We start from the raw sequence: 14,894 nt of genomic DNA, 5'->3' as shown, positions 1-14,894 counted from the left end.
CTGGCGCCGCCACACGGTGGTGGTGCAGAGCCCTCTGACCGACCTCAACTTCAACGAATGGAAGGAGCTGGGTGGAGGTGGGGGGCCGGAGCCCACGGGTGCGCGGGCACGCAGTGACAACAAGGACTCCGGCCTCAGCAGCCTAGAGTCCACCAAGGCGCGGGCCTCATCGTCCGCCGCCTCGCTGCCACCAGGAGACCTGGCGGCCCTGCAGAGCCAGCCCCCACGCCGCTCGACCGCCTCCCGCCTCCATCAGTGTCTGTGACACCCTTTTCCCTTTCGCACGCCCCTCGGACTCCAGTCCTCCCCAGAGCCCCTTGGGGAACTGGGGTCTCCATGGCTTGCACTCACACTCCTGTAGCCCCTGGGCGCCGCCCCGGGCTACAGGCGTCTCTGGTTTGTGTGCTGGAGTTGAGGAGCGGTGGGCAGGGGAGAAACCCCAGCTGGACCACTGGCCCGAGCCGGCGGTGAGGAGAGGGAAGGGGCTGCTGAGGTCCGTGTGCCCTGAACATGTGACTTGAGTGTGCCCTTCTGGGCTTGCTATGGCTTCACTTAGAGACCCTTGTTGACCATGGGGTGTGGATTTAGTCCGAAACCCCCAAGTTTCGGATTAAAGGAAAGGTCGCGGGGTGACACTGGCTTTTTGCTTCTTTCCTCTGCCCCTCCCGCCAATAGCTCGTAGCTAACTAAGGGAGCGGGGTGTATGTATGTATGTCTGGGGAGAGGAGAGGGGTGCCCCTGGGGGGAAATGGGCGTCTGTGTGTGTGTGGTGTGTGTGTGTGTGTGTGTAGTCACTGTCCAAAGGTGTTTCCAGTAGCAACTTCTGCCCTCACTCCCACCTGTCCTCCCACGTGCCCCCAGGGTCCCTGCCTTTGGTGCCCACAGGGATCCTGCCCCTGCTTCTCAGAGCCAGAGAAGGGATTGGGGCCGTTCTGCAAAGACGGGACTGTAAACCCTCACCAGGGGTCACATCCCCTACACACTCTTGCCAACCTCTTAAGTCACCCCCACAAGCTCTTTTACCACGGGGAACTCCTTGTTGCCCAGTTTGGGGAGGGTCTTCGGGCCCCTGCTGGTACCTCCCTCCTTTTTGTTCTTCCAGCTGTGCCTGTTCCTTCCACTGCTCAGGCACAGACCCCCACTTTCTCTTAAGGAGGGGAATATTCAAGAACACCCCTGGTGTCTATATCACTGATTTTTGGGTTCTGAACTGAGCTGTTCCTGCAGGATGGGCGGGATCAGCCCTCACTAGCCCCTTCACATTGTAAATAAACCTCAGATCACCAGGCCCCCACACCCTCTCTCATTCCAGGGAAGCCCAGGTGGGGTTGTGAACCCCGCAGCCACCTCGGTCAGTCCTCTTGTTTTATGCAAAAATTTGCTGTAAAGTAGATTTCTGTCTCCTCCCTCTCCCAGCCTTTTATTGTAAATATTGTCTCTAAATGTGTAACATATTATAAAGAATTTATAAGGATTTTTAAAGATGTTTTGCTCATTTAAAAAAGTGTTGTAACAGTGTTGGATAAAGCCCTCCCCCCACCTCCGCATGGGTCCTTTCACTGTGTCCTTGACACACTTCTCTAAGCAACAACTAAGATTTCCTGCTTCTGAAAAGTCCTGTCTTAAAAGTACAGTCTATATCTTGGAAATAAATGACCTTCCTTGAGGCACAAGTCATCAGTGTCACTTGTTTTGGAGGGAGGAGTGGGACAGAGCAGGGCTTGCGATGGGGGACAGGTGAGGTACCAGGCCCAAGAAAGGAGGGAATGGGCTGGACCAGGTGGAGGCAAACCTATTTCTCCTGATGGCTTTTGCAAGTGTCCAGGGAGACTAGTATGAGCAGTGACATAGGCACAGACATCAGTTGGAGGGGCAGCAGTTTCCCTCATTGCTGCCTCGAGCATCTGCTCTTTTTTTCTGTAGATTATTTCTCAGGCTGGCCTGGAACTTCAAAATGGTCTCAGGTGCTGCCCGGCAGACAGGAGGTTTGGTCCAGCTGTCGTGGGCACCCCGGGCCTGGATTATATTGTGAAAGGACTGTGTGGGGCTTGCCGATTGTCCAAATCACATGTATAAGCTTATAACATGGGTGGCTTTCTTCTGTCGTGGCTCTCTAGTTGCCCTGCCATTTATTTCCAGGCTGCCTCTGAGAAGCCTGGTGTCCTCTAAGAGAGGAAGAGCAGGAGAGGGAATGTAGACTGGGGGAAGCTCAGTCGCTGAATCCCCTGCCCTCCCCCAACACCCCAGGGCTTTAATGGTGAAACCAATCACCCAACACTCTTGAGCTCAACACCATTGTTATCTCCGTTTTACATGTGAGGAAACTGAGGCTCAGAGCAGTGACTTAACGTGCCCAAGGTCACTCATTCTTCAAGGAAGTGGGTGGTTAAGTCTTAAATCCAAGCTAAAGACACAGGGGTGCTGTTACCTCCCACTGGGTCAGCTTCTGCAGACTGTGGTAGGCTTTGAATGAAAATAGTTCAAACCCTTGTTCTCTGTCTTTTGAAAATAAAGGAGAAATGAAGACATCTCATAAGAATTATTGCTGGCAGGTCTGCCATATAAACATGGTGAGTGAATCTTTGAGCTAAAATGGAGCTACCAGAGAGTAACTTGAATCCACATGAAGAAATTAAAAAAGAAAAGAAAAGAAAAAAAATAACAGTAAGGGGGGGCTGGGGTTGTGGTTCAGTGGTAGAGCGCTTCCTAGCATGCATGAGGCACTGAGTTCAATTCTCAGCACCACATATAAATGAATAAAAAAAATATAAAAGTCCATCAATAACTTAAAAAAAATAAAATAAAACAAGGATAACTTCATATATATTATGAAAGATAGTATATTTTTGTTGTAATTCTGTGTTCAACTATTGCATAAAGCAATAGTTATAAAACTGTGCTGTCATGTAATGGTGTAGTTTGTAATGACAGTATGAAGGAGTGGGGACAGAGTGCAGCCAAAGGAGCAAAGTTTTTATAAACTATTAAAATTAAATTTACTACTAATCCAAGCTAGATTGTTTTAGAGTTTAACTAGAAATTAAGATGCTAATTGGGATCCCCAGGGCACCTACTAAGAAAATAACTAAGAAAACATTGTGAATGAAACAAAAAAGGAATTTAAAAAAATACATTAGAAAATATCTATTTTAGGGCCAGGTGTGATGGCACACATCTCTAATCCCAGCGACTTTGGAGGCTGAGGCAGGAGGGTCCTTGAGTTCAAAGCCAGCTTCAGCAATTCAGTGAGGCTCTAAGCAACTTAGACCCTGTCTCTATTTTTTTTTTTAAGAGAGAGAGTGAGAGAGAGAGAGAGAAAATTTTTAATATTTATTTTTCAGTTTTCGGCGGACACAACATTTTTGTTTGTATGTGGTGCTGAAGATCGAACCCCCGGGCCGCACGCATGCCAGGCGAGCGCGCTACTGCTTGAGCCACATCCCCAGCCCCTAGACCCTGTCTCTAAATAAAATATTAAAAAGGCTGGGGATGTCGCTAGGTGGTAAAGCATCCCTGAGTTCAATCCCTAATACCAATAAATAAATAAAATAAATAGATAGATAAATATAAACTTAAAAGTAAAAATAAATATGAGCAAATGATATACTTCTTCAGAGAAGATACACGCAATAAACACATGAAAAGATGCCCAACATCATTCCTTAAAAGGGAAATGCCAATCAAAGCCACAATGAGCTATGAGGTCACACATTAAAGATGGCTGAAGTGGAAAAGACAGACAATAACAAGTTTTGACAAGGATGTGGAGAAATTAGAACCCACGTACATAGGTGGTCAGACCACAAAGTAGCAGCTGCTTTGGAAAACAGTTTGGCAGTTCCTCAAAATGTGAACTAAGAGCTACTATAAACCAATAATTCTCCTTCTAGATATAGACCCAAGAGAACTGAAACATGTCCACACACACACACAAACACACACACACACACACACACACACAAAAAAACACCTTGTACTTGAACATTCACATACTAGCAACCTAAATGTCCATCAACTGACGAACATAAAAGAAAAACAACTTAAAATGGAAATCCATACAATGGAACATATTTAGCTGCAAAAGAAATGAAGTATAAGTCGGGCATAGCAGCACACCCCTGTAACCCCAGCAACTCAGGAGGCTGAGACAGGAGGATCAAAAGTTTAAGGACAGCCTCAACAACTGGGCAAGTGCCTAAGCAACTTAGTGAGACCCTCTCTCAAAATAAAAAATAAAAAAGGACTGGGGGCATGATTCAGTGGTTGAGCACCCCTGGATTCAGTCCCTGGTACTAGAAATAACTAAGTAAGTAAATAAATAAGGAATGAAGTATTGATTCATGCTATGACATTTGAAAACATGCCAGAAAGAAGCCAGTCTCAGGAGCCAGGCACGATGGTGCCTGTCTGAAATCCTGCAACTTGGGAGGCTGAAGCAGGATTGCAAATTGAAAGCCAGCCTGGGCAACTTAGAGACCTGTCTCAAAATAAAAAATGAAAAAGGGCTAGGGATGTGGCTCAGGAGTAAAGCACCCCCAGTACCAAAAAAGAAAGAAGCGAATCACAAAAGACTATATGTTGTATAACTCTGTTTGTGGAAGTGTCTGGAATGTGCAACTCCAGAGAGTCAAAGTAGATGAGCAGTTATGGAGGGCTGGGGGTGGGGACCAGGAGGGGGCAGAGAGGAAGGAGCTGGAATGAGGAATGATTGTTAAGGGTCAGAGTTTCTTTTGGGAACGTTGAAACTGTTCTAGAATTAGATCATAGTGATGGCTGCACATATCTGAGAACATACTAAAAACCACTGAACTGTAGGTTTTAAATGGGTGAATTTTATGGTGCGTAAACTATATCTCAATAAAGCCGCAAAAGACAAACAACAGATTGTGCTTTAAAAGCAGCTCTGCCTGTCCATCGAGGTTTGATGCTTCAGGGGAAGAGTTTTTTTGTGGGGGAGGAAATTCCAAACCTACTAGAGTTGAAGTAAAGGACTAAGGTGTTCTCCTGACCTTCTGGCAGAAACTTATAGAGGAACCCTAACTGTCAGCCTGAGCTAAAGCAAGGTGGGGGCATTTTGAGATTTCTGGGGTGGTGACCAGGGTTGTGGGATGGGGCCTCCTGCCAGGTGTGCCATTGTGGTGTCAATCTGTCAACATCAGTGACCTTCAAGGAACCTGTTACCTGTTAAGTGGCATAGAAGCCACAGGCCCAAGGCTTTAACCCTGTGGATATTGCTCACTCTGAGTTCAGGGATTGCTTACGCCACTCAAATATCAAAAAGGGAGAGACTAGCCTGGGTGTGGTAACCACACCTGTAGTCCTAGCTGCTCATGAGGCTAAGGAAGGAGGGTTGCTTGAGCCCAAAGGAGTTGGAGGCCAGCCTGGGCAACATAGTAAAACTTTGTGTCTTAAAAATAATAATAAAGTGGCACATGCCTGTAATCCCAGCTTCAGCAAAAGCAAGAGGCTAAGCAACTCAGTGAGACCCTGTCTCTAAGTAGAATTCAAAACAGGGCTGGGGATGTGGCTCAGTGGTTGAGTGCCCTGAGTTCAACCCCTGGTATTAATAATAATAATAATAATAATAATAAAAAACAGGAAGAAAATGCTGAGGGTGGGTCCCAGGGGAGATGTACCCAAGATGAGGGCCTCCCCAGGCTCCTATTTTTGCCCAGCCCATTAGAACTGGAGCTCTGAGGCCTATCTGATCTCGCTCCAACCCTTGCTTTGCTCGGCCTTCTCCACTAGTAAAATGGAGATAACACTATCTCCTGCCCAAGTCATTAGATTAAATGAGCACTCCATAGAGGGCCGAGATTAGTAATATACAGTATTATTAATGAAGTCCAGCTGTGGGGAGGATGCGTCCTGGGTTGCATTCTGGCTCCGTTGCTTTAGATCTACAACTGACCCTCTCTTTGCCCTTCCTCAGCCCCAGGGTTGTCAGCTGCATGGTGGCTTCCTGCTTTTACCTGCTCCTGCTTTCCATCGCTGTAGCCAGAGGGAACTTCTGAAATACTTGGTCAGATAGAACACTTTCTTATGGAAAACCCTCCGATCGCTTCCCAAGGCTCTTGAGATGAGATCCACCTGCCTTACCCCAGCCCACACCCGAACCTGGTGGGGCTTCGACCCACCACCCGACCTTCCTGTTGGCTTTTTTGTTCATTTTCTTAGAACCCATTCGTCTCCACCCTGGGGCCTTCAGCCTTGGACAGACCCTCAGCCACCAGCTCCTACAAAGTCACGCCTCATTCTTAAGGTCTCCACTCAGATGTGACCTTGGCCTGGTCATCCTGAGGACATCGCCACCACTCACTGCCACAATTGTCACAGGCCTGTTCCTTACAGGCCACTGCTTGCCACCTGCCACAATTGGCTAGGTGTGTTCCTGCTTTCTGGCTGGCTCCCTGCAGAGACCCCGTGGTTCCAGGGAGCAGGAATTCACCTGCAAGGGCATCTGAAGGCTGAGTGAAGTGTCTGGCATAATCCCTGGCCTGCGGCTGAGGCTTCCATTTGTTCTGTGATCTTGAACTGTCCATGCTTGGCGTGATGATTTGGGGAGATAAAGGAGGGAGGCATTGGCTACTGTCCCAATTTTCTGGGAATAGGATAGAAAAGGAAGACAGGGTCTGCTGACATGCTAAAGAACGCAGGGATGAGCCGGGCATGGTGGCGCACACCTGTAATTCCAGTGGCTCAGGAGGCTGAGACAGGAGAATCGCGAGTTCAAAGCCAGCCTCAGCAAAAGCAAGGCACTAAGCAACTCAGTGAGACCCTGTCTCTAAATAAAATACAAAATAGATGTGGCTCAGTGGTCGAGTGCCCCTGAGTTCAATCCCCAGTACCAACAACAACAAAAGGGATGAGCTGGGGTAGGAAGAGGTCTGTAGAGCTGCTGGGGGCCTTGACAGGAGGGGTCTCACGCAGTGGGCATTCCCAGCAGACAGCAGATTCCCAACCCTTGGCTCCAAAGGGGACTTTAGCAAAAAGAAAAGACACTGGGGCTTTAGGGAGCTCAGGATTGCAGGACACTGTCATTACCTTATGAGACAAGTCTTGGGGTTTTTTGTGTTTTTTAATATTTTTTTTTGGTTGGTGATGGACCTTTATTTATTCATTTATTTATACGTGGCACTGAGAATCGAACCTAGTGCCTCACACAAGTAAGGAATTGCTCCTCCACGGAGCCACCACCCCAGCCCCAAGTCATGTTTTTTTTGTGTGTGTGTGTGTGTGTGCATATTTTTTTTTTTTTTTTTTGTGGGAATTGGCAGGTAGAAGAGATCCAATAACGCCAGGCTGCAGCCAAGTGGGACAACACCTAGAAGGGCAGTCTCCAGGACACTTAGAACATTGGTGCAACCTCTGGAATCCCAGGCATAGCCCCCCAAAAACCAAAAAAAAAAAAAAACAAAAAACAAAAAAACCCAACAACCCCAAGTAGAACATCCAGGTAGTTGACAGTGTTTGCTCACACATGCACACACCCGCAGCATGGAGGTGGAGATGCAAGGCGCAGTGTTCATGTTACAAGTACAGAAGTCTGAAAGCTGCTGCTCTGGAAAAGATGGGGGAACCCCATGAAGGGTCATCCCACCAGAGGACAGGAAGCTGAAACCCACCCAGGGGTAATTCAATCCTACTTGGTTTTTTGGAGAAAGCATTGGGTTTGGGAACAGGCAGAGCTGGATTTCAATTCTGAGCCTATGTTTTCCTATTGTGTGACTCGGGGCAAAATGCCCAACAGCTCTGAGTGCTGGCTTTGTCACTGGAATGTAAGGAGCACTCAGAGCTACTTCACTGATGGTTGATAGGATTTGGGGGGCACCTCCTGGATTGCTGAGCCAGGAACTGGCCCCTAGGTTCATAGGGTCCCTCTTCAGTATCTGGGGTGTATTCATTCCCACGACCCTTGGGGCAGTGCCAGCCCCACGGCCACTCCTCCTTACTTACCCACCTGCCAACTGTGAGGGCTCTGGCTGCCCAGGATTCCTACCCTCTGCCCGTTATCCCAGCTCCTTCTAAACCCTAAGGGTGAGGATGAGAAATAACGAGACAGCAGCCAATGGGCAGAGATCCAGGAGAGGAAAAAAACAAGTTTTATTAAAGCCCCAAACACTTGGCTAGAAAAACCAAAAAAGAAGAGCAGGGAGGTGGGGAGAAGAAAAAAGGACATTAAAAAAGAGACAGAAAACACAGCAACCCTTTTCCATTTAAAAATTGTCAAGTTACACCGACAGAGGTCACAGAATATCCACAGAAGCCATCACTGCTACACCAACACGGGCCCTACGGGGGAATGGGGCAGGTGCGGAGCTGGGGCTGGCCCCGGGGGGCCCCACCTGGGACCCCGCTCAGAGCCCTGAGGCTCTTGGGGAAACAGCATATTGTGGAAAGGGCAGGAGAGAAACCCCCCCATGCGAGTAACACAGCACAGTGGGCAGGGGCGGGGACCTGGTACAGGGGTCCCCCAGACAGCTTAGTTTCTCTTGGTCAAGCACACACTGATGGACAGAGAAGCAAGGCGCATGCAGCTGGGGGGGTGACGTGCGGCGGGCATTGAGGGGCCAGTGGGGACGGAGGGCTCTGGAAGGGAGCCAGGGAGAGTGGTGCAGGGATGAGGGGACACACACATGTCTCACACACACACACACACACACACACAGCTACTCCCACACTCCTGGGTCTGCACCAGCACACACATGCATACATATGCACCCACAGGCACAGGTCACATGCACCTCCATGTACACACCTCTGTCCATATGTGGCCCCAGACAGGTCTCTTGCAGCCAGGCATGTCCGCACACACACTACACATGTGCCCACATGCAAAGCTCCTCTCACACTAATGTGCAGACAGGTGTGTGCTGATGCCCAAACAGGTTACCTGCACCTACGTGTACACACCTCCCCCTGCACACAATAGGCCATTCCTGTGCATGCACATCCCATGCATCTACACACATGGGTAAGTCAGTTTGTGCTAGTGCGCACACGCACACGCACACACAAACACGGAGGCTGCACACAATCCCACACAAATGCTTCCCAGTCCATAAATGCACAGGAACTAAAGTGAAGAAAGGTGAAAATCCCACTGGGTTTTACTGAACGGGTGGGGCGGGACATGGCTCCCTCCATCTGCCCCTGCATGGATGGACACTTCCCCCATCTCCCCCTCCCCCACAAAGGGACATTCAACTCCGGACAATGACGGTGGGGCACACACTCAGGTCACAGGCTGAGGTGGGTGTGGGGACAAGCGAAGAATAGCAAGCAAAGAGTAATGGAGTGGAGGGAGGAGGGGGCACCACTCCCCCCTCCCCTCCCAAGTCAGGGGGTCTCTGTACAGCCAAATCAAACCCAACCGCGTCACTGGACCACAGAAGCCAGGCCAATGTGCCCACTCTACCCCCCTCCCCCGCCAAACAGCGGCCAGGGAGAGAGGGCCGTGGTTTTCTTTTTTTTTCTTTTTTTAAATATTTATATATATTTATATTACGTATATTATATATATATAATATGTAAATATATTTTTAAAACAATATAAAATGTTAAGACACTTCACTTAAATGTAAAGAGTTGCCTGCAATTAAAAGTAATTGCATCATTTATGAGGTCCTTTTTTTCCCCTATTTTCTAGGTTTTTTTTTTTTTTTTTTCCAGGAGGGATATTTTTTTTTTCCTCTTCTTTGTTATTTTTCAAAAAGGCTTGCTTGCCTTGGTACAAAAATGATCCAAAGCTAAAAAACAAGGATGAACCAACAAAAACAAAAACAATGAAGAAACACAACCCAGTTCCCCTCCCTCAGAAGCTCCCCCCGGCACCCCCCCCCAGCGCTGACCTTGCCCTGCCAGGCCCCAGGGTCTTGGGGTCTGTGTCCTTCAGTGGCTCCTTCTTTCTGTGCTTACTGGGGACGAATCCCAACGCCCCCTCCCTGTGCTTACTGCACTTTGTGCTCCAGATCCGAACCCTGTGCCCCAGGAGCCGCCTCCCTCCTCCCTACCCTCCCCAGTCTCCCTGCCAGCCCTTTTCTGTGCCCCCTGGGGGGCCAGGACTGAGAACCCAAATCATCAGCCTCTCCTCCAGTCTCCAGGGCCTGGCCAAAAGCCAGTCTTCACTGCCCAAGGCCTCTGCGGGTCAGGGCTGTCACAGGCCGGGACACTGGCTGGCTGCTCAGGACTTGGGGACCCTCAAACATCTCACCAGTGGTCACCAGATCCCCATGGAGAAAGCACATCTCATCCTCTCCCTGAAAACCCTCAAATCACAATGAGGATGGTGGAAGGGCAGATCACCCCACCTGTGGGGTTAGAGCTGTCCTCACTGCCCCCCACCAATCAATCCCTTCTCTATTCTCCCCATTTCCCTCACAACCAGACCCTTCCCACCCTCCAGGCCTTCAGACTTAATTTTCTAGGCCCTTTAATCTTGCCCTCCCCACCCCCATTAAATAAGTTAATGGCATTTAAAGTGCTAAATTAGGAAACTAAAAGTACCAAATGCCCCTCCCAGGGCTGCCCTCTCCCAAGGTAGGGCCCCAGTGGCAGGCCTCCCTCCACCCAGCCTCCACACCAGCAGTCTGAGGGCTTCCTTCCTCCATTAGCACAGGCCAGCCCCTACCCAAGCAGGATGCTATGTGGCCTTGGCTGCCTGGCCTCACAACCTGCCTCAGACTCGGGCCTCCTCTCTGGCTGGTCCTGTCCGTCTTGCCTCCAGGCCCATTGGGGGCGAGAGGAAGGGAGCAGAGTAGCAGCAGTGTTCAGTCTCATGGAGGCTGGACAGGGAGTGGGGCATCTCCAGGGCCAGGACCTCCCTCGTCCCATCTTCCAGCCTGATGCCGGGGTTGGTCCAATGTCCACAGGTTCCTCCAGGAAGGTTCGGAGGAAGGGGAGAGGGACCTCTCGCCGCTCCAAGTCTCCGTGGCTCAGAGTTTGTTTGGAGTGTTCTTGGGAAGTTGGGGGGAAGGTGGGGAAGGAGGCAGGGAGCAGGAACTCAGGATGGACTCGGGAGGACGAGTGGCGAAAGAGAAAAGGGAGAGAAGATGACAGGAAGTGGGCCGGGAGAAGGCCATCTGGGAACAGGAAGTCAAAGGAAGGTGGTGTGTTTGGTTTTTAATTGAATGTTTTGTTTTTTAAAAAAAGATAATTAAAAGTGAATCATTTAAAAAACCAAAAACACCAATTGAGGGATGAGGACCGGGAGCTGAGGAGGGCCACACCCATGACAACCCTTCCCAGGTCTGGAGAACAGGGTGGGGGGATGGAGGAAAGCAGAGTAGGGAGAGATGACGGGAGCGAGGGAGAAGACAGGCTGGGGTGGAGGCGTGAGGGGCTTCTAGAAGGAGATGGAAGAATTCCTTGCCCCAAAGGAAGTCAATACAGGGATGGAGGTTCTGGAAGCCGAGGGCTTTTCTGAGACTGGGCTTGAGGTCTCATTCGACCCGCTCATCTCTTTAGATGGTTTAGTGGCCTGGAACAAAAACAGGGGTCAGGGGTCAGAGAGAGCAAAGGAGAGCCTTCATGCTGGCCCCCAGCTGAAGTTTTGAAAAAAAAAATGGAAAACCTCCACAAATCCAAGAGAAAATGAACTGCAAAAGCAAGAAACCAGAGGGGCATCTGGAGACGGCAGTTGCCTGAATTGAGTGGCAGGGGGAGGGCTCTGCAGGGGCAGAAAGGTGGGGGGAGGGGCAGGGGTTGGAACAAAGGGCCCAGAAACCAGAGTGGGGTCCGTCGTGGTTACTGATAGGAAAGAGAGAAGGCAGGAGAGAGACACCAGAGGAGCACAAGAGAGCCCGGGGTAGGCGAGGGGATAAGAGGGTAGGAGAGGGGTGGGGAGGGGAGGGAGAAGAAGTGAACCGTTAGCTGCGACAGGGGTGCAAGCCCTCCAGAGTGGGAGGCAGAGGGGGCCAGCAGCCCAGCCCAGCATTCAGGGACCCTCTTGCACCTCAGCAGGTGATAGGTACCAAGCAGAAGGATCCTGGTGGAAACAGGAATGAGCTTGTTCTCTTGGGGAACACTTCCCCAAAGAACTCCTGCCTGGGACTCTGGGAAAGAAGGCACCCAGCACCCAGCACCCAGCCTCCCTCTCAGCACTGGAAGACACCCCGCCCCCCCGCAAGTGGAGAGGCCACTCGGTCAAGAAGTGTCCTGCTTTCACTGGCCAGCACTGACGGGCAGAACCAGCTGCTCACCCTCTTCCCACCTCCCAGAGACTGCATCTCTACTGGTCCTGGAGGCTTGTACTCCGAAATTGTGGTCTCCATAGGGTGGTTCAAGAACCATCTGCATTATCTCTAGGACATGTGTCACAAATGCAGATTCCTGGGTCCCCCTCCAGAATGTTTCTGATGTGGGTTTGGGAATGTGCATTTTAAGCAGGTGCCCGGGTATTTAATTTTGGAATCCTCTGTGAGGACCACACCGACCAGGCTTTCTCCCCGCAACTTCTGGACTCGCTTAGCTACTAACAGCTTTGATATTTTAAGAACGTGACTGAAAAGATAAGACTGAAGACAAAGTCCTGTGGCTTATCACCGGAGACCTTCCTGAATTTATATCTGGGCATGGTCACTCCATTTCCCAAGGACCTATGTTGTCCCCAGCTGTCGGGTAGGCTCTCCCAGGAGCCTTGCAGGTCTCAAGCAAGTCCTGCCTCCTGCAGGCAGCAGGGACACAGGAGGCCTGGTCTTCCTGGCTCCCAGGGAACCACCCTGTGGCTGGTGATCACCATTTGTTCTTCCAAGAGCACAGAAACGGCCCTGGCCAGCAATTCATCCGGGGGCTTTATTACACTGCAGTTTGCAGCCTGCATTTCCTCTTTATGAAAGCTGAGGCTACAGTGTGGGTTTTCTGGCCCTCCTCCTCTTCACTGTGGTTGCTCTTCCATTCCTCAAAGGTTCCAGGGCAGCAGCCACAGGGTCGCTGGATTCGTGCATCCTTTGCCCACTGCCATGAGACAAGCTGGCCCTCACCAGGCTCCAGAATCTGGTCTCAAAGACACTCATCTAAAGGCGACCAGGAGCTCTCTTACCATCTATCACTTACCTTGGGCTCGGCCCCCGCCCCTGCTCTAGCCTTCCCCATTAAATTTCTTTCTTGCAAAGCAGGGAGGGGAGAGAGCTTCTCCACTCCCTCCCTGGAGTCTCTTCACATCTCGTCATGTCCCCAAGCAAGGTGATGGTCCCCTCCTGGCTGTTGGCTTTGTTCTGAACTCTGGTCTTTCTAGTTAAAAGTGCTTTCTGTTCCTTCCCTTCAGCATTTTCAAGGGCCTCAGTCTTTGCAAGCTTTGGTCTTTGGCACACCGCCTTCCGGGAGCGTGCCGCCTCCCGGGTGACCTGTCCTCACCCAAGCACTGTGCCCTTCTCCCCACTACCCCACCCCACCCCCGCCACAGCCAGTGCAAGGCCTTTAGACATGTTGCATTCACTGGTTAACTGGGCTCCTCTTCACGGAGACGACTTGCAGTGGCTCTATAAGCATTTGTTTTGTGTCTTCCTTGAAGGCCATCTGGCTTCAGCCCCAACTGAACTGTTGTACTGAAGCGGAGGTAGCAGGTCCGACTGTGCCATCCTGTGTTGCTCAGAGTTCTCCAGTGTCACAGCTGCTGTCTCTGAAGGGGTCTATCCTTCCATTTCACCAGCTAGTCCTCCCCTGTGGGTCCTGATTTTGTCCAGAGAAGCAGAACTTTGTCACTTTTGTGGCAAAGCAGAAACCTCATAGGTGTCCGGCTTTCCACTGGGGAGGCTTGGAACTCTCTGGGCAGAGGCCTGCTCCCCTGCCTGGTCTGACTCTAGCACGCTGCCCAGCCCTCAGCTCCAAGGCAGAATTTCCTACAGAAGCAGATCATCCTGAGCCAGGGTCTGTCTTGTCTCTGTCATTCCAGGGCCACACAGGGAGCCGCAAGAGCCAGAGAGGCCCCCTGCTCTTCCCCTCTAGGAGGTCCTAGGTCCTGCTCTTGCCAGCTCCTCCTGGAGGCCTCAACATCCTGTCATTCCCTGGACTCTCTAGGGGGACGGTCCAACAAGGTCTCTTGACTTGAGCCACTGGAGAAGAGAGAATAGGTGGTCTTCAGGGGATTCTATAGTCCTAATAGAAGAGGGCGTGTTCATGGCTTCAGGTCGGCACCACTTCTTGATCCTTGCACCCCTGGGAATCCAGATCCCATCTCCTCTTGGATCCTGAGCCCAGCACTCATGGGCACTTTCCCAGTCATTTCCTGGGGCTTCTCTGCAGTAAAGCGCTGTTCCAATGCACTGCCCTCTTGGAGACCCCCACCCCATTTCCTTGCCTCTGTTCTCGGCACTACTACTCCCTCCAGCACATCGTCCCAAGGCAGGCGAGCTCCAAGGCTCAGTGTCATCCCTGACAAGTGCACACTCCAGCCCAGGGGGACGGCCCTGTTGCCTGTTTTCCTTCCCACTGTATAGAAGAGGGTTTGGGTCAAGGCCACAGACTGGGCGGTGGGGACCATGTGCCGGCCCTAGTGGTCTAGGCAGCCGGAGCACATCAAGGGTGTTAACAAGGGTAAGGGGAGTAATGGCCCAGAGGACAGAGCTGTCATGAAGAGCCCTGGCTGGGCCACACTGCAGGGGATTCTGTTTGGGCCAGAAGACACAGGTTTGAACTGGTGTGTGAGAGAGAGAGATCATTAAATCTGCATTTTACAAAGTCCCTGCAGGTCTTAGAAAATAGGTCAGAGGTGACAAAAGTGTAGGGCGGGCAGAGGAGAAAGGTCCATAAAAGAGCCAGGTTCCAGGGGCTGGGGATGTGGCCCAAGCGGTAGCACGCTCGCCTGGCATGCGTGCGGCCCGGGTTCGATCCTCAGCACCACATACAAACAAAGATGTTGTGTCTGCCGAGAACTTAAATAAATAAATAAATAAATA

The 14,894-nt window shown here is 50.8% G+C and overlaps 2 protein-coding genes across 5 annotated transcripts in view; one reads left to right on the top strand and one right to left on the bottom strand.

The window, feature by feature from the left end:
* Arhgap23 (Rho GTPase activating protein 23) overlaps window positions 1-265 on the top strand; it is an 83,333-nt gene extending 83,068 nt beyond the window's left edge. Inside the window, exon 25 of the mRNA XM_015506632.2 lies at window positions 29-265. Coding sequence (XP_015362118.2) covers window positions 29-265 — 237 coding nt within the window. The remainder of the gene's footprint in view (window positions 1-28) is intronic.
* A 7,814-nt stretch (window positions 266-8,079) lies between these two features.
* The window catches only part of Srcin1 (SRC kinase signaling inhibitor 1), a 64,973-nt gene continuing 58,158 nt past the window's right edge, over window positions 8,080-14,894 (bottom strand). For 3 of the 4 annotated variants that reach the window (XM_015506639.2, XM_048785561.1, XM_048785575.1), the window contains one exon: window positions 8,080-11,479. In XM_015506639.2, coding sequence (XP_015362125.1) covers window positions 11,345-11,479 — 135 coding nt within the window. In that variant the 3' untranslated portion in view covers window positions 8,080-11,344. Of the gene's footprint in view, window positions 11,749-14,894 lie in introns of all 4 variants that reach the window. The other variant, XM_048785567.1, reaches the window with a different exon arrangement.

The sequence above is a fragment of the Marmota marmota genome, unplaced genomic scaffold, assembly GCF_001458135.2.
Source record: "Marmota marmota marmota unplaced genomic scaffold, marMar, whole genome shotgun sequence".
NCBI classification, from domain to species: Eukaryota; Metazoa; Chordata; class Mammalia; order Rodentia; family Sciuridae; genus Marmota; species Marmota marmota.
This window is presented reverse-complemented; position numbering and strand designations above follow the sequence as displayed.